The sequence below is a fragment of the Plutella xylostella genome, chromosome 16, assembly GCF_932276165.1.
Source record: "Plutella xylostella chromosome 16, ilPluXylo3.1, whole genome shotgun sequence".
NCBI classification, from domain to species: domain Eukaryota; kingdom Metazoa; phylum Arthropoda; class Insecta; order Lepidoptera; family Plutellidae; genus Plutella; species Plutella xylostella.
In genome coordinates this window covers 6,886,832-6,914,070 of record NC_063996.1, presented here as the reverse complement: position 1 = coordinate 6,914,070, position 27,239 = coordinate 6,886,832, and the positions used below count along the sequence as shown (strand labels likewise).

The following is a 27,239-nucleotide window of genomic DNA, read 5'->3' as shown; positions in this document are numbered from 1 at the left end:
TGTTTTAAACCGTTGGTATTGCTCGTCAAATTCTGCCTTTTCAATTTAGAGATGAGTCCCCATTCTGAATTTTCATGTCTATTGACGGTCGTTTAAATTTAGTCGGTTAATAACGGTTTGCCGCCAATTCGTATCCGAGCGACCTTTTGTTTGACCAGTTTGACAGATCGCCGACATGGATTCTACTTTTTGACGTCAAAATGCCGTAATACACTTTTTTTATCCGTCCACTTGTCTTTCATCAAGTTTATGATTGAATCCTTTTCGATTTGTGACCATTCATTGGTTTGCTTTTGTTTCTTTATTGCTTCAAATGGCTTTGACCCCACCTTTAGTAGCTATTATAATTTAATAAGTGTTGCAAATATTAAGCAGAGTATATAATTTGTAGTTTACTACTGATATCTATCATTAAAAAGATTGTCAAAGGTGTTTTGAGTAAAACTTTAAGCGATAAAACTATCATTTTTGTACCAATGGGTTATATACAAAGCTAGCTTCTGTTCTTGTGTACAAAGAAAGAAAATGTTAAAATCTAGACGCAGACATATAAGTGCGGGCACAAATAAAACGTGTCGGACAATATTTTAATGAAGGTCCGCTATCTCGGCGAGGGTGGAGCAAAATAAAGGTTGCAAGGAGAAATATTGCCTGAAATGGACATAAATCGACGAAAAAGTAGCTCGACGATGGCGGTCGCGTGCACAGACAACAGTTATTGCGGCTTCGGTTTAATCTCGATCCGGATGAAGAAAGCATTTGCCCTTCGAATCTGCAAAAGTTTGCACAAAAAACATTTCCATCCGACTTGTTCTGTTTGCAAACACTTCGCCTCCACATCCACCCGACAACCCTCAGCTGAATTCCAATACTAAAATGTGAAATCTCCGTGGACTTTCACAATCATTATCCAAGGAACTATTAAGCTGCTGCAGTAGTTCCATTATTATTTCATTCCCTTTCTCTATTAGCATTAGCGCCACTTCATCGACTAGAAACTCTCGCATTATTATCCTCACGTACAATAATACGATGTTCAATAATTATATCTTCATATGAAGTTGTGAAGTAGTCCCCGACGGCGGCTGTCGGCGCGCCGTCCCCAGGTGGGCGAAGCCACGGAAATGCAAAGACAATTATTGGACCGATATCTCCACTTTAGTTCTAATATCACCATTCATGTCTAATTGGGAGTAATGCTCGCTCTGTTGTAAGGTATCTTTGGCAAAATTTGCGGATCCTTTTTGGAGGTCTAGCGTAATTGGAAGTTGAAATTAAATTTCTAGGGATAATGATGTAGTTTGGATTGCGGAGTACGAATTTGTATGTAGCTAGGTAAAATGATCGGAAGCGAATACGAGCGAGGCCACTGACAACAATTCGCAAGTTCGCACGCAGCACAACAAAGAGCCCACAGTAATGCAAGAAACGTCACCTATAACGACGCAGCGCTTAATGGAATCGAACAAACGCCCCGTGATAAAACACAACCGGAGACATTACTACTAAATTTATAGCCTCCGTTACTCCGCGAACTATTTGCATTTCGCCACGAGTCGCTTTAACCCTACCCTTTTTAATCGCCACAAGGGCTAAAAATGCGGTGGACTCTCGTCAATAAAAACCTGTAACTCCATTTGAACAGACACTCAAAAACGTGAGCGTAGAAGAGTACGAACAGTTTGCGGTCGAAAACAAAATTGTCTATTGTAATGATTGTAGGTAATTGGTGAGGGCGGGTGACCCTTCAACCCTTCAGCGCAAAAGAACCGGACCTAATGGCGGTCAGGGCAGCCCGGAATTAAGACAATAATTACTCGTAGCCCACAGTCGGGAAGTTTTCGTCTCGGCTAATACTTTTTATGAGCGCGTCACGGGAGGTGCGTTTGATAGCATGTTCGCAACAATCAAATGTTTTGGTGATTTTTGTCGCTCTGCAATGCGTACATGTGTTATCTGTGTATACGGCTTCTTTTATTGCAAATGATCTCTTTATTATGCTGTTTCTGCCTTGAAAAGGCACAATTTAAATCGAAGAGCAAACAGTTTTGATGTCGATGTATCTTATCTCTCCGTTAGTTTCGATAGCTTCATCCGACTACAATCAAGCAATTAACCATGTTTGATCATGATCACGATACGCAGTTGATTTCTCAAGAATTTTTATACAGCTCCTTACCTTATCAGGATTAATTCTGATAATATAAAGATTTATTGCCGTATTTTCATCTCATAAATGTCATATAAGATAATCGAGGAGGCCTCTAATAGGATGCTTGAGCGTGCATTATACAAATTAGTGTCAAAGTCACAATCGATGTCAAATCATTATGGGCCGATGTCACTGCGAGCGGAAACGTTAAGCAGACGTCAATCACGAGCAGAAATCAAAGATCACATGCTATCATTACGTGTTTCACGTCAACACGACAAAAAGCGGTCTTTAGATTTGCTTCACTGATTTCGCAAAAAATTCACATTCAATGTAATGGATGAAGTAGAGTTAAAGCCAAGGACATAGGCCTCAATAAGTAGTTAATGTTTTAAAATGACAGTATTGATGCATGGCAGTGAATAATTCGGTAACAGAGGTAAAAACAATACAATAGCCGATACTCTCTGTCAACGGGCAATACACTACCTGTTCGCAAACATGTAAGGCTGTATAATAACGTGCTATTTGCTGACCTTCGGTAGATATCAATTGTTCCACTACTGGAGGGTCGAGGCGATGGACGAAGCACTGAAGCGATGAGATACATATCTGTGCTTCACAACGCTATACAACATACAACAACAACTCTACGGCTATATCCCCAAGCACTAATATTGCCTGTATAAGAGCAAAACAAACTCTGCTACTTCACGGTGCGTTATAAAATCTATTTACTGTTGAACTGAACGCTGAAATCAAAGCAATAAAATCTAAAATGGCTTGTGCAAATCACACGGGTAAAGTTGTTGTAACGCCCATGCGAGCTGTAGACAATACTTCGTGTAATAGTGTAAAAACTTGTGAATGATACTAATATAGTGTTACTTAGGCTCGACAAAGAAAAAGTTTTTTTTCCAACCGGCAGTGTCACGCGAACTAAACGGACTGTGGAGTATTTTTGTTCGGTTTTAAACCGAAATTCCTATTCACGATTACAAAACGTGAACTTTTCATGAATAGTCAAATCGAATGTTTGACATCCATTAATAATTGTGAGGAATTTCGATGAAATATGGTAATAAGTAACGCAATGCAATTAATACTTTTTCCTTTGATTGAGGTTACAGCGGAGGCCATACGGAAAATCAATAAAATAAAAAAGTTTTATAAAATTCTAGTTATCTTCAAGAAACAAAGATCTTATGATACATACGCCGATGGATGCTTATCAGAAATATTTCTAGAATCGCGTCAATCATCTTTTTTCATCATAAATTATGATACGTCTGTTCAAAGACTGGGGTAAATATTTACCAACATTTAGAGTAGCCATGCATTTTTTCATCTCGATTTTATCTTTTAAAATAGGATTTATACAATATTTCACTAACTGCTCTGTGTAGAAGCTTCACATGCGGAGTTCCCGGGTTAGATTTCGGCTGGGATCATGAATTTTGTTTGCGTTATAGATCCTTATATGTATGAGGTAATCTATGCTAGTTAAATCTGACTAACCTTTATTTTTTAAAAGAAGATCTTTTAAGAAGTCCTTAAATTACTTTTGTAAAGTGAGTCCTACTACTGTAGTGTCTTTTCTATCAAATGAATGCCCCACTTAGAAGATATGAAGTATTGAAATAAGTAATACTAAAACAAACTAATAACGCTATATATCAGACATGTTTTTTAATGTAAAATGACGCATTATTAAAACCTTGTTTGAGTTTAATGAGTAATCATAATAGTTATAATGATTTTTGGGATTTTACGCTGCTGTAGCCTCATTTTATTGCTTTATTTGTATTCAAAAAACTGTAGATCGGAAAGGACGTTAATTTAGCATTTATAAGTTAACCTAATCTTATAATTATGCTTTATGGGTTTGCCTTGCGAAGATTTCATCAGTTTTTACGATTTATAACCAACTGCATAATTAAACAATATTATTTTCAAAGTAAACACATTCCATGCTTATCAAAATCTTGAGTTATACGAAAAGAGCCTCTGCGATCCTCAAGTATAGAAACCTGTCCTTATTATGCGCCTGGTACACACCATCTTCTCCAATCTCCCATATATTCCAGATCTCTTTTAAAACAAAAGCCTAACGCTCTCCCGTCCATTCCAGATCTCGCAGCTAGTAGAAGACGTCCGCCGGCTGCAGGCGTCACTAGCGGCTCTGCAGGAGGCGCATGCGCAGCAGCTGCGGCGCCTGGAGGAGCGGCTGGATGAGAAGAAGCAGCACATCGCGAGGCTTGAAGCCAGGCTTGACAACCAGCGGGACTATGACGACGTCAAGAGAGAGATTTGGTAAGAGATGTTTATGTGTTTTGGTCAATGTGAAAGGTGACGTTTGACAGGAGATCGCAAGGATGCATTTGAAAAATAGATAGGTCCCTATTTCTAAATTGACAAATGTGGTGTTATTATATTAAAACACATAATTAGCTTTACTATAGTATGTAAGTATCTTATTCTAAATCAATCAAACTGGGTAATTCCCATATATTTACATTTATCTATTTTGATTAGTAAGCTTATTATAACTTACAAGACTTTCAATATCAGCCTTAGCTAGAACAAAGCAACTTAATACATTAGCAAGCACTAACACTGGAAGTACATACCTCTACTAGGGAAACACTTCCGTATTACAGAGTAAGCTATCATCCACGTGCACACCTTGATAACAGGGTATCGACCGGGAGCCGGTCGTTCACCCACTGCATCCTCAAACAAGAGATTAGGTACTCTATGTTTGCCTCGTTAGGCAATGTGTACCTAATGCATCGCCTAGGAGCAAGGAACTGACTGACTCACTCTATTATAGGCAGTAGAAAAATATGTCCAGATAAACAACTACCTGGTGATATCCGCAAGCTATGTCCACTGTTGATAAATAGAAGGTGTGGATGAAAGATGTTGACAAAGATGAATCAGATTATGAAGCTAGAGGTGTAGTGCGAAATGTCTGCAATGCTTACCATGTATCAAGAAAGTCAACAATTACTGAGCCCTGAACTTATAACTGAGGTGTTAATTGTTAATTTGCTATTGACTATCTGTCAGTTACACATTTACGTATATCGAATGCTTTCTTAATCTTTGTTATGAAATATGTTTTCCGTGACTCCTGTTAATATCTTGCAAGAAAATAAATAGGAGAACTTATCTTTACATCTAAACCAACAATTAAGTCACAAAAACAATAAAAGGTATGATTTGAACTTGATAAACATAGGGGCCCTGATACGCTTCAGTGCCAGTACCTACTCTGTAAACTTACCTGTTTATCTTTTGTACCTTTGACTGATAAGGCAGCAGGCGCCTACGGTCTGAAGGCCCTGTTTTCTTAACTTATCTAGAAAAACAATTAATAATTTCTAAGGAATTTTCTAGGTGTATCTTGCAATATGAAATAAACTATATAACAAAAGGAACGTAGGTACTTATGACGAATAATTACTTAAAAACATCTGTAAAAAACTCTTAAACTTCAAATGAGAAAGAGTGCTTAAAACCGCACGAAAACAATAATGAAGTAGCTCATAAAAAGAGTCCTTAAGTGAACTGTTTCGTAAACAGACAATACGTTTAATAGTTTCTCAGTAAAGCTGGCATAACACGGGAACTTGTAAAGGACAAAATGTCAGCGTACTCTTCAATAACCCGATTTAGTGCCTGCCCAAAAGGGTGGGCCATGAATGATGGGTATGGGAATTTGGAACTGACCGACAATCATTGGTCAACAAGTACATTTCACATGGACCCGATACCGACCTACATATTTACTGACCAAACCTTATAATGCCACCGCGATGTTCGAACCAGCGCATTTCAAATATTTTCTCAGAGAAAAAAACGTCCAAGGAAATATCGGTATCCACTTGTGTCCCGTCTGCCATCGCGTCTCCCCGCTAAACGTTTCGAGATAAGGAATTTAGCAGCCAACCCCGTATTTGTATAACCTATTGATACCTCCGAAGCTTGCTCCCCCGCCCTGAGAACATCTTACGCCCTTAACAATTTATTTAGGATTTCCTGTCTTTATAAGATGGGAACGACAAATAAAAGTGCTAATTCAAAAATCGATCGATGGATGCCATAAATAGTTTTTGTTTTCCTTGATTAGTGTGTAGATGTTTATTTGTTTGCTCAACCCTGATTTTATGGCCAGGGTTGTCGGCGTGTTTGATGTGACGAACCCTTTGATAGAGCGATCAAAGACACCGCCCACTGGTCGCCATATTGGTAAAAATAACACATTAAACGTACAACAACATCGGGAATAGTGTGAAGTCGATTATCCGATGTTTTAACTATTTTAAACGTTAGACACCTACTGGCTTGCTTGATAACATCGAGAGTCAATATGTGATAATTTTTGCTTCAAAATGGTATCAAAAATCTGTATTTGTCTTACTTATTATCGTTGCGAAAGGATGTTGACTGATCTCTTCCGCTGATTAGTGGCACCCCTAACACGTGGGAAGTAACAAAACGATGCATCACCACGTCAACAGTATAGGAAAAATGTTGATAAAGATATCACGAAGTTATTAGCTGGCAACACGGAACAGATCGTTTGGAGGAAAAGGAATTGTAGGTAATAGAAAAAGGATGTTTTCTATTTCGGTTGTAGATGTAGATGTGGGGGCGATGGCGGCACCTGCTGGCTCCCAGCACGGCTGAACTCAAACAATACAATATCGAAGGTAAACCCTAATCTTAAGGGCAGCAACAAACAGATTAGTCTATTGAATTCCCTTCCTTACAATTTTGTGTATGAGACATAAAACGTTGTGATTATTGAGAAAATATATTTTATAGGCTTAGTTTTTGTGTTGCCGATCTTAGATTATTGGCTGTACGTGTACAGTTGTAAATATAGAAGACTTTTTACAAATAATAAATGCCTTTTCTCGTCTTGAAATACATTGAAATGTAGGGTATTTATAACTTAATGAAGTCATGTATGCTTGCATTGCACAAGAATCAAAGATCAACTAAATAAGCTTTCCATTGTGTAAAGATCAGCGCCTTAATCTTATGCTGAGCCTGATCTAAATTCTCAATACAAGTAATAACCCGCACCTGTATAGGTTTATTGCTTATTTATACCAAGTCTGGCTCAAGTCGGGATTAAGTTACAACGCGCCATCGAAAATTAAAGCTTAATATTTGGGGTCGGATAGATTGATTCCTTCAGAATCACCCCCCAACCAACTAATCAGGCTTAAAATTGTTTTCCTTCGGATTTTGCCTTTTCGTTAAAAACCCACGACCGTCTATAAAGATTTGTTTGGCTGCAGTAATGGAAAAAAATTACGATAATTTTGTTTAAACATCATAATCACATAGGATTTATGTATTTAATCTGAAAGTACCAGGAACGCAGCGTCGTTAAGAGTCTGTGTTTGCCATCTAATATATCAATAGAGCGGGCGAGGCCTATCGCGCACACCTGTCTTCATTTACTTAGGCGAACAATATTTGTTTTACATTTAACGAAAGTTTAACCTGAGACTGTCTCACACGAATTATCAACTAATTTAGGGTCTGAGCGTTTTGAACTGTCGTAAAGCTTATATTTTTTACGTTTCTCCCGAGCTGTCCTAAGCTTTTTATTTGTTGATTGTTGACACGAGATTTCGTGTATAGGTGCTTTCGAGTTAGTCAAACTTTGTCTATGCTATGTCTCCTCGTGTAAATAGTGAGGTTTGGGAAAATATTGTAGTTTAAACAGAGTAGAGGTATGTCTGTGAGAGGCGGCGCTGACCAATCGATGGCCCAATGATAAGTTAGTAAACGTTTGCCTTAGTGGGAGGAGCGCCACTATCAGGCGAGAGTATCGACGTCGCATCGATAACCGACCAATACCTAGCCGTGTCTCCCATCGATGCAAACCCGTTCTCTGACAGACATTCCGCTGGCGCCGGCGACTTAAAAACTTGTTTTGATTAATTCATCAAATTCCGGATCGAATCCAAAGGGTGTTGTAAATTTTCCTTTGGTGAATATTTCAAAGACATAACTGTAACTCAAAGGTTAGGGGAGGCAGATATCTTCGGTATCTCTCGATAATAAACCGAGGCAAAAGGGGTTTATGGCATTGGATGCCTTTGTAAAATTTTCCTTAAAAAATGCTAAGCTCATCAATAAGCCGCTAGGTTAGAGCAGGTCATACCTATATTCCATATTGTATAAAGTAGGAAAACAACTCTTAACTGAATTGAAACTTGGAAGCAAAAAACGGCACACCAACATTCCCCTAAGTAACTTAACTTACCCCACTTTATCTGAAAGTAACCAAGCATACCCCAATCATGCATTAACTAATTAATAATTACACAAGACGAACTTTTCCGTGTATAACGACACGATTTGGCCAAAGTCGGTGTTTCATATGAAATATTCACTCTAACGCCGCCGTTAAACGAAGGCTTTTGCGGAATACAAAGATGCTTTTAAGAAGCTCCGTAGAACTGAAAGGTGATAGAGTTTCCATATTTTTTAGATGCTTATGGTAGAGATGGTTTGAATTAATACTGTACCAGTAATAAGAAAGCCTTAATTACTTTACTTTCATAAAAATATTTTTTATAAATATTTATTTGTATATCATTATATAAAACATAACTAGGTAACTAATGGTGCCATTTCAGCCTAACAATAACGCTTAATTTTGCGAATCACCATATTGTTCTCTTCTTATCGGTACGGTGATAAGTTGCTTATTGAATTTATGGTCCTGACTCCAGAGACGGTGTAGGCTGCGCGGGTGTTGGTTCATTTTGCCCCCGACCGGTGATCAAATCAGCGATATATTAAATAGTAATTAACGTGTAGGCGCTACCGATTGCCGAAGAAGGGCGTTAAACGCTCGGGGTGTCTTTATCGACGACATTTCAGTCGACTAGTTGCGCAACCAATCCGAACTTTGAGGAAATTTATATAAATCTCAGAGAAATATTAAGACGAATCTGTGGATTGATCGCCCAACCGGTTTTATTGGGGCATTAGAAACAAAGGTAATAAGCTTACAATAGATTAATTACCGCGTTAATGTGTCGATTGATTCTGTGAACTTCCGTTAATTGAATTAAATGTAAAATTTAAGGCGAAATAACCCGGACTCACCTGTGTCTCTTTTATCAGTGGCCCCGAGCAGCCTTATCTCGTAATAGCTACAAGGAGTCCCCCGCCTCAAAGGGTTCAATCTCAATAAATTTATGAAAGGAATATTGCCAATAAGGGCTAGGGATATCCTATTAATTAAAATACTTAATTAATTCACCTGAAATGGTTTTAATCAATTCGTGCTTGCTCAATTTATTAAGGTGTATCAGGAGGTGACCTCCCTTAATTACGCTACCTACTGGCTGCTCACATAAATCCAATATTATATAGCTTACCTCGAGACTAGAGGCCCGATAATATTGAAATTATTGCACCCGCGTACCGGATTGCGGTGCGATTAAAACGGAGAGAGAAATTCTTATGAATAATTGCATGCTTCAATCAAACGGCAGGAGCGGTTATAGCCCTTAGGCTGCAGCGAAGTACACACCTCTCTGCCATCACTACAGCAAGGAACATAAGTATTTCGGTGAAAGAAAACATCGTGAGGAAACCTGCATATCTAGATTTAGCACATCTAGATATGTGAACCCAGCTACCCGCAGTGGACCAGCGGCAGCGTGGTGGGAAATGGTCCAAGCTTAGGAAGGCAGTTTAGACCTTAGGGATATGCACAAAGGTTCCACTCGAGAGAGCCAGGTGCAGATACTTATATACTCCCCCACAGAGAAAAGAATAGTACAGTGAGGCAGTTAGTGACGTGTGTGTATTTGTCCTCAGCCTGCTCCGCGGCGACGTGAGCCGCGACAAGCCGGAGCCGGCTCGCTCGCCCGCCTCGTCGCAGCACGAGCGCGCCTCCGCCACGCCCACCGCGCCCGCCCGCGACCACGGTGAGTCCCCGCTCCCACACTCCACACATGCCGCTCACGGACCCGCGATATCTCTCTATCAGTTGAAATTAGAATTCGGCGCATGCGAACATGAAAGCGACCGCCGCGCGTGACCGAGAGCGGCGTGAGTCCCCCCCGCGCCCGCACGACCATCGACCACCTCCCCCCCCCGCGCCCCGCTAACCGTGGTCTCGCCGCAGGTGACGACTGGGCCAGCACGCCGCCGCCGCTCAACAACAACACCACGCACCACAACCACAACGGGCCGCTGCACCCGCCGCCCAGCCCCTTCCGCTTCGACGAGCACCGGCCGTACCGCTTCGCCGAGGACATGGGGCCGCTGCCGCCCGGCGCGCTCGTGGGCCGCCTCGGCGACTCGCTCATCCCCAAGGGCGACCCGATGGAGGCTCGTCTGCAGGAGATGCTGCGGTACAACATGGACAAGTACGCCAACAGCAACCTGGACACGCTGCACATCAGCCGGCGCGTGCGCGAGCTGCTGTCTGTGCACAACATCGGCCAGCGGCTGTTCGCCAAGTACGTGCTGGGCCTGAGCCAGGGCACGGTGTCGGAGCTGCTGTCGAAGCCCAAGCCCTGGGACAAGCTCACGGAGAAGGGCCGCGACTCGTACCGCAAGATGCACGCGTGGGCCTGCGATGAGGCCGCCGTCATGCTGCTCAAGTCACTCATACCCAAAAAAGGTACACACCACTGCTATATCACTAGATTCTTTAGTATTTGTAAACAAAGTTGTGAAGTACTTTGTTTCGCATGCCGCGTTGTTGGGAACGGCACTCTATCGGAACGTATTCATCAATTTCTCCCCTCTATTGGGCGTAATCTTCCGAGTCGGTTAACGCCATTACTCGTTATCAGTGCTTGTCAAACAGCCTCCGAGCACCTGACAATAGAGGCCATCCATCATCGGGGAATGCCGTGATCGCAAACGCCGTTTTATCGGAACTTAGTCACTGTCATGAAAAACAGAACGATTTGATGACTAATGCTTTTGGAATCGGCTTCCACTCACTCTAGACAAACATTGCTTATGAATCTCACTGCACTCTGTTGGAACTAGCTTGTCGAGGCTTTAGCTAATGAGTACCGACGATCAATTCACTCCGCACTTCTTAGTTTTTTTTTACTTTTTCATGATTTATTTTACAGATATTTTTATTATTATTTTACCCATCCTTTCCCTCATTTTGTGTTACCTCCTCCTGAAACTCCTTTTATCCTTTCTGTGTGGTGTGTCGTGCGGAGTGGCGGAAAGATCGGACACATTTGTGTCACCTCCCCCCTAGATGGAAGTGAAAAATCAAATAAAACCTCAGCAAAGCAAGCAAGACTAAACTAAAAGGGTCACGAGTATCTCGCCTCTTCTCGTTACATTCATAAGCTCCAATATCAGCCGGTTTATTTTCTGTCCGCAAATTCATATCAAACACCAAGTGGTCCGAGGCTAATTTCCAAAGCGCTCAGCAAAACAAACCGTGCGCCACTGTCCCTCATTCTTTATTATCCGCTGCACGCTGAAGACAATAACAGGCGAAAACATACAATTACGCGGACAAAATACTGTCGCAAATAATAAACAAAAGAAAAGCGGACCCGATGCATCGCGGCCATCGCGAGCCTTCCGCACAATAACAGAAAACTTTGGGCATAAAGGAAGCGATCCCAAAACGAAGACCGCGCCCCGATGCCAGCTCTTTACAAGACCGGAATCACGTCGAATGATCTATCTGTCCCGCTCGCACGCGCGCGCGGAAGCCACACGGGACGCGACGGCGAGCAAGCGACGACACTTTTTAAAAAGCAGGAGAAAATTCTCATTGTATTATTTAGCGTGAATGACAATGCATACGACGTGCATAAATCTAGAAAAGACAATAGGAGTACATTTTGTATCGTGGCCAGCATTACCCTTTGTCCTCTCATTGATAGGGGCCGCTTCGCTGAATTAGATTGAATTTTAGATAATTTCAAAGGGTCACCGCTTTTTCTTATTTCAACGATAATTATCACGTTTTTATCCCCTTCTAAATATTTCGTTTGAACCTCCCCCTTCGTGCGTCGTTGATTTGCAATTATACCTTTGCGTCCGCAACTTCACATTCCAATAATTATATTTTCGAAATTGGAAATATATTCAAAACAATTGACGACGTTCTGTAATCTAATAGAATCTCGAATGTTCTGTGTATTGGCACATAATATGTATGCACAGAGTGTTTCGGATTACGCGAGCGCGGTACGCGGACGCACTAGATCGAAAGTGAGTCGGACATTGCAGTACATTCCCAGTTCCCACGTCTCGTGTTATTATTTATAGCGTGACCGGCACTCAGTCATTACATTACAGTACACCCACTGTTGCCAGTTCGTGACGATATCGAGAGATTTCGGTGAAAAGAGGTTGCGTTACTTTCCTAACGTCCTCTAAAATTATTATAAAGATAAAAAGGTTCGTTCTGAAATCAAAACCATGTCACATGCTCGAGAAATTACCTTTGTCCGTCGCAACTGAATCACACAGCATTACTGGAACAATCCCAGGCGATCGCTAACCGTCAATTTAGCAGAACTATAGATCGCAAATTATCCACTACCGTTACCGTAAACTGCGTTTCTACGTCTGATATGTCATTACATATTCTCAATGGAAACCTGTACTGTTTCCTACATTCCCACGGTGGTGTCCTATATGCATAGAATACACAGTCTTGCCAAACGAAGGTTTTGTCAAACCGTTTTGATTTTCTCATGACATGACACGTTGCATGAATAAAGATGCGTTCGGGTTGCGCAACGTCGATAGGTCTGCTAAATGGTTTGGAAACGTTTTTGCACTAAGATCCAACGGTATTCGTATTTTAAACGGCCGTTTTCATATAAATTCAGCTCTGGGCACGCGACTATTGTTGCAATAAGCAATAAAACAAAGATAATTACCGCCTAGGCTACTGATACTGATTGCAAATCAATTAACGAATGCATTGATCTAGCTAATAGCATCATGGCATGTAATAAAATCAATTAGAACGGAGCACACCCTACGATTTGTATCGAAACTGAAAAAAGGTTAAAGAAAAAGTTGTTATTAATCGGAAAGGAGGTCTTGCTAATCGCAATGAACATACATTAGGACTTTTTGCTGTAAAAAAGAAAAAGAAAACTGCAGACAGGCAACCCTCCCCGCAGTAATGTGTCTACTAGACCGCTACGTCTAATCGCTATTAAATAATTAATGGCATAATTATAGTAAGTAATCAATAGTAATGTATTCCACCATACCATTTCTTCAATTACTGCTAAACAGAATTATATCTGATAGTTCCTAAAAAATTGAAGTTGGCATTCGTTTTCAAAAAGTTCCACATTTAAGTAAATATGATTCAAATAATTTTCTTTTAAATTTTGCACTATTCTTTCGTTTTTCACCCGCGATGTTCAGGGTGATTAATCTTTACAGCCAGATGCAGAAGTATTCTATATTTGAATCTTGTCAGTTTAATGTATTTTCATAGGAAGACGATAATATCATTCGTTTCGTATTCATTACTCAGCCAGACTTCCGACACCCGACATGGGGCGTCACTGAACCGTGACACCCAGGTAATAAGAACCATAATTGCGGCTACACTTAATTAGCGCTGGATTTAAGTGATTTAATAATAAAACGCGAATAATTTATTTCTTGACTAACTGGCCGTGAAAAAAATAATGTCTTGCTGCTACGGAGGAAACCTTTTATGGGATAGCAATATACCTACTTGATTAAAGTGAAGAATACTGAACGACCATTGATAAATCTGACAAATGACCAGTTTTCGTGCATAAAAATGCATTAAAACAAACACTTACCTACAATTCCAAACAAGGCTCGTCAAAAGCCATGTAAGCAGTTTTATCCGGTAAATTCCAGTTTCGAACTTCAGATCCCGCGTTGAAAAATCGGTCTCGGAATATTCGGCATTCGCGGCAATATTTGGACGAAGTTGGTCCTCTAGCAGGCATTTTCAGCGGAGCGTGAAAATCTATTTTCAATGGGCTACTATCGGGCAGGACAGGCGAAGGCTAACACTTTATGGGGTAAAGTTGCCCGCACTCGATGCCGCTCTGTGCCGTGTGAACACTCGCAGTTTAGGGTTAAGCAAATTTTAATCGGTCCTTGTTTGCCTTTTGGGTTCCAAATTTGAATTCATAATAACCGACGCTTCGGCTGGCTTAACGTCCGATACTTTAAAACTGCCGTGTTAAAATTGTATTTTATTTACATAAATATAGTATTACGCAAACTTACTTCTAAAAATACAGATATATACATACATATATACATACATATAATACGGTTTTATTCCTTTTTTTTAATCGAACCTAAGTTATACGTGTACGTTAATACATAGATAAAAGCAAAAGACACTTGAAAATAATATTGCTGTATGTAAGTACAATGATTTATGACAATACCATAACGTATAATACTAGAACGAATATAAACTCAACACAAAAACAACGCAAAGGCGAGACCCGTTAATCAATATAACTAGACGGTCACGTCCAGAAACGCAGCCGAACTACGAAGAGGACTGTCAAAAGCATTTAAAACTGAGAGAAGTTAGCAAGTTCGGAAGTGTATTAACCGTGCACTAAGACCGAGCGGACACATCGAACGTAATGGCATAGAAGTTGTGTCTTCGGTTCAGAAACTTCAGAACGCAACTCTGATTTGGACAGCTCGGTCACGCCGCCAGCATTGAAACGTAATTCCAATTTTGAATTCTGACAATTGACGGTTGAAAGGAGTTTTGTTATAAAAAGTTTCAAGTCAAAAACAAACAATGAATAAATAAGCAGGTATACTTATAAAAAATAGACTGCACTATTGGAATATTATTAATGCTTAATAATAATAACGATTTAATTTCTAAACAGTGAAATGTCTAACATAGGATCCCCGCTCGCTCCGGATCCACAAAGCGCCATTGTAGTCTAAAATGCATCTGACCGATTCCGAAGCGTCGAAGGAACAGAAGCGTTTGAGACATTCTGAATGGAGAGGCATTTGAAAAGGATCCAATTAGGTTGTCAAATTATCTTATTTCGTTTTGTTTGCTTTGTTTTACATGGGAATTGTTTTTGCCTGTTTCTCGTTCATCTGTACCCACAGAAGTTTTAAGTACTCGGGTACTTATTGGATACTTTTTATCGCGTCGGTATTGCTGATAAATAATACCTTAAAAATAATTTCTACTATAAAAATAGTATTGTTATTAATATTTAATAAAGTAGGTACTTCATGAAGATCTTTACTGATACCGTGATCATCATCGTCATGTGGTTAATTTCAGAAAAATAAAATTTAAATTTGCCGGCTAATTAAATGTCAATGCTTTTTTTTTTGCTGACCCACACCGATTCTCTCTCAAACAGCCAACGTTGGCTCGCAAAAATCAAGCGGCCTTTTTGTCCGCCACAGGACCTAATCGGACCCGAACTCGTTAAACAAAGTGTAAAGTTGTCAGCATTAGGGGAAAACATAACATGTCTGGAGTCGAACGGGCCATATTGACGCACTCATAAATCATAAACTTTAAAACAAACACGAAAATCCCGCTAAAGGCTGATGATCATATTATAATAATTATCGGATACGCCCGCCCCGAGAATCGAATGCACGACCTCGTTAATGAGGGGTCAAAGTTACGCAGTTTCGGGTATTTTAACCAGCCTACAGAGTGCCATCAATCAAGTTCTGTTTTTGAATAAAGGCAGATAACTTTTCGCTACAGTAGCGGCATCTGCCGACGAGAAGCAAAGACATAACTCTGTGAAGTAGTTTCCACTAATCTAGATTATAGGAAACGGAAAATGGCTATTATACAGATAATAATACACAGAGACAATTAAGCAGGTAATTTGCAGCAACACTTATGAAATTACGACACCCGTCAAGATCAACAGACCGCCCCAGCTAATTTACCGCACAAATTATTAGTATTATTACAAAAGGACATTCCGGTGAAAAAGTTTCATGCAACAACCACTTAGAAGAAGCTTTGAAAAACTAAATAACCCATAAGAGCGGTTAAACTCGGAAAAAGGTTTAATGAAAAAGTTAGTATTCGCACAAAAATGTGACGCGTTGCGCCATCTGTTGGCGAGTAGCGCGAAGCAGTCGCTAGGTGCAGTGCAGGGGTCAAAAAGACAATTTTATGAAGAATTCCTCACATCCCGCGGCCGCTTTGACGGCTTCCGACGAAGCAATCAGCTCTCCTTACCGATTATAATACCACGCGTCATTATCTTTATGATTTTATACCTAACCGACTCCTTGCTGCTTTAATTGAACAAGTATTCTCGGAGCTTTGTAGCAAACTAGTGACAATAAAGAGGCTATTAAACTCTATAATAGCTGACTAAAAAGCTCAGTAATTAAGACTTCCTTAAAATAAACGGTCCATAAGCATCATAGTCGTGCATTACCCGGCATTCTTGTTAACGCAACGTTAATAAATTCAACGCATTTACAACGTTGATCCAAATATAACACTATTTGTGAACAACGGGTGACAGTACAAGGCGTGCATTAATCTAGTCGTTTCATTTCTAGTGAAATATTTTAAGGGTTTCTACTAAACGCTGAAGCGGTCGGCACCTACTCCCGTTTACTAGGCAAATTAAATAATTGCTTTATTTTCGGATGCACTTTAGTAATGGGCTGGAATATTGCTAGAGGACGCAGTCTAGACTGCCGACAGCTCCTGAGAGCTTGATGGAAGCGATAGCCGAGGTGTGACATTTCACTCAATGTAATTTTAGTACTTACAGAAAGTCAGTAATTTACGATACGGATCGAATATTCAAAAAGGCCATCCTCATTAGTCGTCAGTCTCGGCGGGTAATTATTTTAATAAAGCGGAGACATTTACCGCGAAGCGCATAAACAAGGCAGAGGAGCGTCGTCCGTCACCGCCCACGCGTCCTGCCGCCTCTGATTGTTTCCAATAACAATAAATACCATAGACTACGAATGTATCGCGACTTGAATTTGGCGCACAATTTAATTAAACCGTTCCAAAATCGAACACCGCCCCGCGCCATCTTGACGTCCCGTTTCAAGAAAACAGTTTTATAGAAAATTAAGTGCATTGTGACATATTATCCTTTACGATTAATTGGGGACGTTTCGGGCCGCGAGCCGCGCTGTATATCACGGATCTGTCTCGCGGGACGCAATGTTTAAGTTGTCACTTTGGACGCGATTTGTGGTCCGCCATTTCGCATCGGTTCTTTGCCTGTCTTGCATAATTACAAGGAGTTAATGCGTGGCTATGAATGACACGGTCCGTTCCCCCTTTTATTTCGGTGCGTTTCGTTTTATGCCGTGAAAATTGAGGTAAAGCTACTGGAACACGGCATCGACGCATAGTTCGCGTGTCCAACTGTAATCCATTTGCAGCGATAATCAATATAGCAGCACTGTAGAACAAATCAATGGCTCTAATAGCTAGTGTGGTGGAACCGATGAAAAATAGGCAATGTTTATCGAACTTTTTTACATGCAATCGCTACTGGTAACTCAATTAAAATCAAAAAGTTTCCAACTCCGCTCGCAACTAGAAGTTTTCAATACGTTCTTTTTTCGAAACAGCACCGATTCGATTATCGGAACGACAACGCTCGAACACTGGCAGCTTTGTTGTAGGTAGTGTAGCTTTATTTAAAAAGTTATCGTCCAAAAAGTTCGCATCGCCTGAAATATGCAAGTGGGAAGGCGAAAAGGTGGGAAAAGCAAATAGTAACGTAGTTACAGCTATCGGAAAGTTGGCGGCGTGTCGTCACGTCAGTTAGTGAAATTTGGTTAAAAACTTGCCGCGCTATCGTTAAAAGTTACAGGATAAGCTCCCGTGGGCCAATACGAGAGGGCCGTATTCTTAGGTTCTTACCTGCTCTTCGAGCAATATACTTCACAGTCTGTGTCCATAGTTTACCATAAAGATGTATACTTACTTACCTAAGAAGTATTCTTATCTCAGGCGCTATTTTTTAAATAGTAGGTATTCCTACTCGTTCTTTAATTTGCTGATTTAATATCTGTTGATAAATATGTAATACGTTTGTAGCAACAGCAGTTTCATACGGCAACTAAAAGTACTGCCATAAAACAGTAAATGGACGCTTAACTCAGACATCTAAAGTTATAACTGAACTATGGACTAGTCCCATGACTATAGATACGAGCTCGGGTAGGAATCTCCAGAGGACGCAAAATTGATTATCGAATCTCGTTATAAAACTACGGACGTCCGAAATTGTACCTGACGTTGTCTGTCTGAATCATTCCCGCTTTAATTCGTACTTTTGCTGATGAAGCTGTTATTTCCCTTGCACCACTAATACTATTACCATCTTAGTGTACGGTATCTTTCCTTGTATAGTTACGTACTAGCAAGGAAAAAAGTATAATGTGTTTAAACATTAGAGAATCGGTTATTTTCTTCTCTATTGATCACCTACTGACCATAATTTCCATGCTCGGGGCCAAAATTACACACCAATTGAACGTTCGGAAAAAAAACAAATAATGAACCCTCCAAGGCAATAACTAGTTGTCGTGGCCGAAATTCTATGGAAAGTACCATCAAAATCTATTTAGTGGTACACGGAGCTTCGACTGCTCTCGTCTAGAATCAATTGTGGCCCTCTGGTGGTAGATTGCCATCCGACACGCGAGCCAGATCGAACCGCACGCGATGTCAATGGAACTGAGAAGACGCCGGCATAATACATTTACTCCGGTACAAGTTCCGCTTGTGAGTTTCGGATCTTTGTTATTACGTGATGTCGGGGGAGATAAAATTGTCGTTCTGCAAATAATTACATCAGATTAACAAAAACTATCGGCGATAGCGAATAAAATAATAAATATTCAAACAAAGAATGCTCAACGTCAAAATTTCTAAGCGTTCCGGCACATAGCACCTCATTTGTACATTTCCAGTGCCGGAGAACACTTCGCACCTAATTTTAGCGCTGGGCGTTTATGCAACAATTTCTTTTGTAGTGCATTAACAATTCAAATGCGGTTTTTTCTGGCACTGCAACACTTTCGTCGGCACTGACGTCCGCCGCCGCGGAGGACTGGGATGCAAATGAGCATCGACCGCGAGTCGCCGAGGTGACGTATGGAACGTGCATTTCGCGCCCCTTTCTTGCAACTACCCGCTTTGATTTACAATTGTAACAAAGCGATCACGTACTCGGTCCTAGCCGATTTAATTTTCTTACCGGCGGAGGCGGGGCCACACATGCAAAAAGTTTCTATGTCACACTGTGACACGATAATTTAGGCCACGCTACCAACGCCCCCTTTACTTTCCGAAGCCGGTTGATGAATATTCATAGGCCATAGGTAATCAATATTAGCGATAAAAAATAGTTTTCGCGTGTCTACACGCGATATTGTGTCGCATAAACAAGTAATTTTCCTTTTGTATCCTTAAAATTATTGCTACCATTTCCCCGTTGAGAGCCCGTCGGTCAGCGAAGGACGCTGCCGTGACCGGACGCATTAATTGAAGTCTCCTTTAAAAAGTTTAATACCCATCAAAAATGCACATCGTAATGACTTTCATAAAAAGCGATGATATCGCTATGATGTTTTATGGTCCCGAGATAAGAATGAATCATAAAGGCTAAATCTAGATCAATAAAAAAACTTCAATTGAACGCGTTAGGCGAGTACCTACCGAGGCAGCCATTTTGGAAGATCTTAGAAATTAAAACCTTCCTTGAAATTGGAACCCCCTAGTACTTCGTACTTTCTTGTTTTTTTTTAAGTTTTATACTACTTACATATAGACATAATGACACATGACGTCGACTAAACTAATTTAAGTACCTAATTGAACAAATTGACCAAAACCCACCGTCCCAAGCATAACATTATAATGTACGTAAGCAATCACTTCTCCCTTAGAATAACGATTAGGTAACGCATGTCATTTGTTTTAAAATGGTAGCACGTGTGTTTCACTGACAAGTGGAAAATTTTTAACAATAATTTCGAGACACGTTCGAATAATTGTCCCGGCTCCGCTCGGTGAATATCAAATTTTCGACGAACTTCAAAGGCCTTATTAGATGTTACTTATGTTTATTGACAGTGCCGTATCGAAGTGGAATTCTTAAACGGTTAGATATTACATTGCTATTTTTACCTGATGGGCATCCTAAACACGAATATTGAACTCAATACTCAAAATAATACCTAGGTGGTAACAGGACATACGTACTTGGGTATAGTTAGTTTAGTATGTTTTGATGACTTTGTTGTTTTTCAGTAAAATAAAAATTATAAAAAATCGAAGCATCTTGGTTTACTTACCTCAGTAGCTAACATTTTAAAACGCGGAAAAATATTATGATTATGTTCATGAGCAGATAACATCTATACTAATATTGCTTTATTGTATAAAACTTTATTAGGATCACGTATTGTTGGTCAGGCTTAATGGCGATTACAACAACAAAAACTATTTCTTAAGGACATAATAAGTATATTGTTTGCATAGCTATGAACTAAATCTGGCACGTGAGAAAAAACTTAAGGTTACGTTGATACATTTTATTTAAAGTTAGACGTGCTTTTGATCGTCGTTGCAACCTCTCTGACATGCTCTCTTTTACCATCAGTGTTTGGTTGTTTCCGTCAGTAAACAAACGAAATAAACTTACTTTAAATACGTTTTCCTCAATTATAAACACGTTTAATTTCCCGATAAATTTAATTCGTTTTACGTTCCAATAAAAGCATTTGGCGTTTGCTGAAGCGGCTTTAAGAAAAACAATCCGACCAGAGCGCATTGTAATATGAATTTAATCACCTATTAATCAAGTCTTATTTTAACTTGTCCCGTCTCGGTATCGCAAATAAACTCAAAATAAGCACATTTACGATGTGTCGAAATGGCGCATTGTGGAATTAAACTGTCCTTAATGTGGAAATCAAAGTGTCGAAAGAAAACGGCTGTCCTTTATAGTTAGTTATATTAAAACAGTTACCCTCCTACCACCTGCCTTACTCAGAATCACTCGATCCTAAATGCTTCATTCCTACTTTTTTCAATTCTCGTGACGATAAACTGCTCAAAATACAGTAATGCAAAACTGTCCGCAGTATCCGAAACAAATAAAACTTTCTTGCAAAGCACGTGTTTATTTCTAACTTCAGCTTGAACCTCTTCCACTAATTACAAGACTTAATTAAACGAACTGCTCATTATAAATCAACTTCTGAATAGTGTCGGGAGACATTGTGCTCGACCACAGACAATATGTTGACAGAATGAACGGCCACAATATGGCAGCCGTTTTTGGCGCGTAAATTCACCACTTTATGGTCGTGCGCATAAGTAGCATCAGGATTACTGGCTTAGGCGATGAGTGCTCGTTCCCATTCAACGATTATGACTTTAAACTTGCTGATATTAATTGAGGCTGCAATGTTTTAATGGGCCGCCTAATTCCAATTGGCTACATTGTTGACTCTATATCAACACTGTTTTATTACTTGGCAATGCATGCAGAAGTGATTATAAACTTCTCCGCTAAATATTTACCTACATTCATGAGTAATTTGTAAGCGTTGCTGTTTGGTGTTCAAAAACATGTTACTTATGAAAGACTGTGTTTATTTTCCAGTTGGATCCAAGGATGGGTCGATAGGCCCGGGTTTTGGGAGGCCAGACGGCGAGAACGATGACCGCCTGGCGCACATCCTGAATGAAGCATCTCACATGATGAAGAACCCCAATATTCCGCCAAACAACGATGACTCGAGAAGCAACGAAGACTCCAGCTCGCCGAGGACGCAATGCCCTTCGCCTTTCTCAAACAAGGTAAAAAGACCTTCCAGTCAAGTTCAGCACAAAATTGCTTTAATTAATATTCTTACATGGAACCAATTTAAACAAAACATGTTTTTACAGGACGGCAGCCAAAATAGAAGACTAAAGAAATACGAAAACGATGACATTCCACAAGAGAAAGTAGTGCGCATCTACCAAGAAGAGCTGGCGAAAATCATGAGCAGAAGAGTTGAGGACATCCGCCACAACCGAGAGGGCTTCCCTGGGTATGTTTCAACTTTTTTTGTAATATTGTAACAAACTCATTGTTTTATAAACATTTTGTAAACATAACTCACTGTAGGTATATACTCACTTGTACTTAACAACAAATCTAAATTAGTACACATTAAGCTCAGTATTTGAATAGAGGACAGCAAATCTAAAACTAAAATGTAGCATGTTTCCCCCCTTTTTCAGCGGCGGTATGCCCCCTCACATGGAGCGTCCGCCCGAGGACATCCGGATGGCGTTGGAGGCCTACCACCGGGAACTGGCCAAGATACAGCCCGGAGCCAACATGGCCAACCTCCACAACCTGCCCGGTATGCCCCCGTTCCCCAACCTCCTGGCCCTGCAACACCAGGCCATGCAGCAGGCGCAGAACCACCACATCAACGGCTCCGGGGCCATCCAGGACCTGTCCATCCCCAAGGACAAGAATGCCAAAATGAATGGAATGACTGATAGTGATAAGGAAAAGGCTATGGACGCGGAGGAGGCGATCCGGCACGCGGGCAGCGCGTTCAGCCTCGTGCGGCCCAAGCTGGAGCCGGGGCAGCAGTCCACGGGGTCCTCGGCCTCCAGCCCGCTCGGCAACGCCATCCTGCCGCCCGCCATCACGCCCAGCGATGACTTCAGCAGCTCCGCCGCCGCCAGCCCGCTGCAACGGATGGCTTCCATCACCAACAGCCTCATATCACAACCCAGCAACCCCACGCACCACCAGCCGCAACAAAGATCCATGAAGGCCGTACTCCCGCCGATCACGCAACAGCAATTCGATCTGTTCAACAATCTGAACACGGAAGACATAGTGCGAAGGGTCAAAGAAGCTTTGAGTCAATACTCGATCAGCCAGAGGTTGTTCGGGGAGTCTGTGCTAGGGTTGTCACAGGGGTCGGTGAGCGACCTGCTGGCGCGGCCCAAGCCCTGGCACATGCTGACGCAGAAGGGCCGGGAGCCGTTCATCCGGATGAAGATGTTCCTTGAAGACGACAACGCGGTGCACAAGCTCGTCGCCTCGCAGTACAAGATCGCGCCCGAGAAGCTCATGCGCACCGGCAACTACAGCGGGGCACCTCGTAAGTTTATATATTTTTTTTTGTTTTTTTATAATATTGTATAAAGTTTTTTAGTTTTTATTGGTTTTGGAAGTGATAGACTTTATGAAGATAATATCTGATAGTATAAGAATTGATTTTATATGCGAATTATCCCCAAAATTTGTAATGAATCATGTAGGCCGATTTCACACTTGCTAACAGAAACTTTTGCTTGCAGCTCTTCCGCCGAACATGGGCAAGCCGATGCCGCCGACGCAGAAGATGATCTCGGACGCGACGTCGCTGCTGAACAAGATGCAGCAGGAGCAGCTGCTGGGGTCCAGCCACCTGCCGCACCTCCCCCCCACGCCCCTGCTGCTGACCCCCCCAGGCTTCCCCCCGCACCACGCCGTCACGCTGCCACCGCAGCACCACGACAAGGAGCGCAAGCCCCCGCCCCCGCCCCCGCACCACGCCCCTCTGCGCTCCCTGCACCAGCACATCTCGCCCAGCGTGTACGAGATGGCGGCGCTCACGCAGGACCTGGACACGCAGACCATCACCACCAAGATCAAGGAGGCTCTCCTCGCCAACAACATCGGCCAGAAGATCTTCGGCGAGGCCGTGCTGGGCCTGTCGCAGGGCTCCGTCAGCGAGCTGCTGTCGAAGCCCAAGCCCTGGCACATGCTCAGCATCAAGGGTCGCGAGCCCTTCATCCGCATGCAGCTGTGGCTGAGCGACGCGCACAACGTGGACCGCCTGCAGGCGCTGAAGAACGAGCGGCGCGAGGCCAACAAGCGGCGCCGCTCCAGCGGGCCCGGCCAGGACAACTCCTCCGACACCTCGTCCAACGACACGTCCGAGTTCTACCACTCCAGCTCGCCCGGCCCCGCCGCCGGCGCGCCCAGCGCCAAGAAGCAGCGCGTGCTGTTCTCCGAGGAGCAGAAGGAGGCGCTGCGGCTCGCCTTCGCGCTCGACCCCTACCCCAACATGCCCACCATCGAGTTCCTGGCCACCGAGCTGGGCCTGTCCACGCGCACCATCACCAACTGGTTCCACAACCACCGCATGCGCCTCAAGCAGCAGGCGCCGCACGGGGGTAGCGAGCCCGCGCCGCGCGAGGCCGCCGCGCCCTTCGACCCCGTGCAGTTCCGCCTGCTGCTCAACCAGCGCCTGTTGGAGCTGCAGAAGGAGCGGCTGGGGCTGGGCGGCGTGCCGCTGCCATACCCGCCCTACTTCGCCGCCAACAGCAACCTGGCGGCGCTGATCGGGCGCGGGCTGCTGCCGCCCGAGCGCAAGGACCAGACCAGCGGGCTGGACCTGTCCATGCCGCTGAAGCGCGAGCCCGACGGCGACGACTTCGAGGACGACGACGCGGAGAGCAACCTCGGCTCCGAGGACTCGCTGGACGACGGCGAGTCCAAGAGCGAGCCCAAGGCGGCGTCCACGCCGGCCGGCGGCCGCTCCAGCCGCCGCAAGCCCGTGGCGCCGCAGTGGGTCAACCCCGACTGGCAGGACGAGAAGGGCCGCAACCCCGACGAGGTGATCATCAACGGCGTGTGCGTGATGCGGAGCGACGACTTCCGGCGCGAGGCGGCGCCCACCGTGCGCGTGGAGCCGTCGCCCGCGCCGCCCGCCGCCTCGCCCCCCGCGTCCCCCGCCGCCTCCCCGCCCGCCGCGCCGCCCGACGCGCTGCCCGACGTCCTGCCCGACGACAAGATCAAGTGCGAGACCGACGACGACCGGTGGGAGTACTAGACTAGACTGTAACCTAGCTTTATGTGTGATAGATTGAGGACGGAACTCTTGCGAGTGTCTTAGCGGTTGAAACGGGTCCGAAAGTGTTCTAGAATAGTCCCAGTGACAGTACTGAATTTGTATCTCATATCATGATGAACTTATTTATTAAATAATGAATTTTGCTACGAATTTTTGCGGCCGACATAGCTGCGGCCCGTGGTTCGGAACGACTCTAGTAACTTTCAGTGCAAATATTATCGTGTAGTTAAATGTATGTTTTGTTAATTCGATATAAGGCCAAAGACTTTGTAAATAGTTTTCCTTTTAGCTTTTCCCTTTATTATTATTATGCCAGGCATAGTTTATATTTAGTTGTACATGAATAACAAACGACTAGCGATACAAAAATGCATTTTGCTTTAAGAGGTTTTCTGTTGTTTTTTTTTAGGTTTTGTACATTTAGGATTTTGTAGTTAAATTTGATTGTGCCTCTGAAAAGATACATAGCTTCATACGTCTGAGTATTTTAAGTTATGGTATATTGTGTCAGAATCGTAATATTTCCTTTTTTGTAAATAAATATACCAAATATTGGCTATTGGCAGTAGGAAGGCAATGTGTACATATATAAATTGTAACGAGTATCAGTGTAAAATAGTATGATGGCGAGCTGTAAGGGGTAGTAACATTTATTGTTAATCAGATAATAAAAAGTGCAATCAGAAATATGTTTAAGCATCGAGATGTGAGCCCCAGTTAAAAGTATTATTAAGTTTATATCGACCGTAGAGGTTTAAAATATTATAATTGGGTTATGTAAGTTTTACTTTTAAATTATAAAAGTTTATACTATTGTATGTTTTTGGATTCTTTATAATTTTATATGTACAACTTACGGGAGGACGCTCAAATGATCAAATGTGATTTTTACAGTAGCTGCTTTTTATACACTATTTTTTATTATTTTATATATAGCTTCGTCTCAAAGTTTACTTTTATCATTTAAGTGAACGTCTGCAGTTTCCTCTGAGTTTCTACTATATCTACGTATATATATATTATTATATATTAAATTAAATGAATGTACAAATGTAGTAAGCACAAATCAATATAACCTTTGATGGAGCAAAGCGTGGTTATAGTTTTATTTTTAGCAATAAATTTGCTTTTATTATAATTTCATCATTTTTGTTGTTTTATTTTTTATTTACCTTCCAACCTTTCTTTAATCTGTTTTAAAATATAGCTATCTCTTAAATTAGGGTGTTAAAATAAATGTATTTTATAACAAATAAAAAGGGAACCGTACTCCTTGCATACTTCTGTATATAGTTATGTTTAAAGTGTGTTTGTATATAATTAATGAATGACATTAATTCTAACAAGTGGATGCCACAAGTATTTAGAATTTAGGGGAATATAGATCCTTAATAAATATCATAGTAACGGTTAATTAATCGATAGGTACTTAATGCAAGCATCGAACCTTTTTGTCTCAATTCTAAAAAAAACAATCAATAATATATAAATGAGACAAACATTTTAAAATAATTTTACGCATAAAGTTTGAAAAATTTTCAGACTCATTTTAGTAATATTTACTTAACAGATCTTTAGAAATACCACTTCATACATATCGATGTTATATAGAAATAAAAAAATAAGTTTACATATTAAGGGTCTAGTGCGTAATAGTCAATATATAAAAAATGTTAGGCTGTTAAACAGTAAAGCCATTGATTCATTTTTCTTAAAAACAAGGAAAGAATAAATTATTACTTAATATTTTAAAATTAAGATTGGGCTAGCGGCCAGTATTTAAACGTATGCAAAAATTTCTAAATCCCCAAAAGCGCTTTTTTTTTCTTTCGTCTCTTATAGCTTTTGCTTTGAAATTATTTACATACATACTAAATACGTAATTGTTATCTTTAAATATATATAACTTATATATACACATACGAATATTTTAATTGTTGTTTTGAAGTTGCCGGGGTAGAACATTATAGTGTACATATAGGTATTTCGTAGACTAGTTAATATGTATTAATGTAATACTACGTTATTATCTCTATTTAAATATAGAATTAAAATTATTAGCTATAATTATTATTGTTCATATCATATAATAATGATGCTGACATTATCTTCTTTCTGGACAATTTCTAAAGTTATTAAAGGAAAATAAAGATAA

General features: G+C 41.4%; 1 protein-coding gene across 6 annotated transcripts in view; it reads left to right on the top strand.

Moving 5' to 3' along the window:
- The window catches only part of LOC105383021 (homeobox protein cut), a 103,646-nt gene extending 77,472 nt beyond the window's left edge, over positions 1-26,174 (top strand). For 4 of the 6 annotated variants that reach the window (XM_038118737.2, XM_038118741.2, XM_038118742.2 and 1 more), the window contains 7 exons: positions 4,284-4,465; positions 10,016-10,125; positions 10,326-10,826; positions 21,835-22,031; positions 22,122-22,267; positions 22,440-23,344; positions 23,544-26,174. In XM_038118737.2, the coding sequence (XP_037974665.2) occupies positions 4,284-4,465; positions 10,016-10,125; positions 10,326-10,826; positions 21,835-22,031; positions 22,122-22,267; positions 22,440-23,344; positions 23,544-25,063 (3,561 nt within the window). In that variant the 3' untranslated portion in view covers positions 25,064-26,174. The remainder of the gene's footprint in view (positions 1-4,283; positions 4,466-10,015; positions 10,126-10,325; positions 10,827-21,834; positions 22,032-22,121; positions 22,268-22,439; positions 23,345-23,543) is intronic. The other 2 variants (XM_038118738.2, XM_038118743.2) reach the window with 2 other exon arrangements.
- The last annotated feature ends 1,065 nt before the right edge of the window (positions 26,175-27,239 follow it).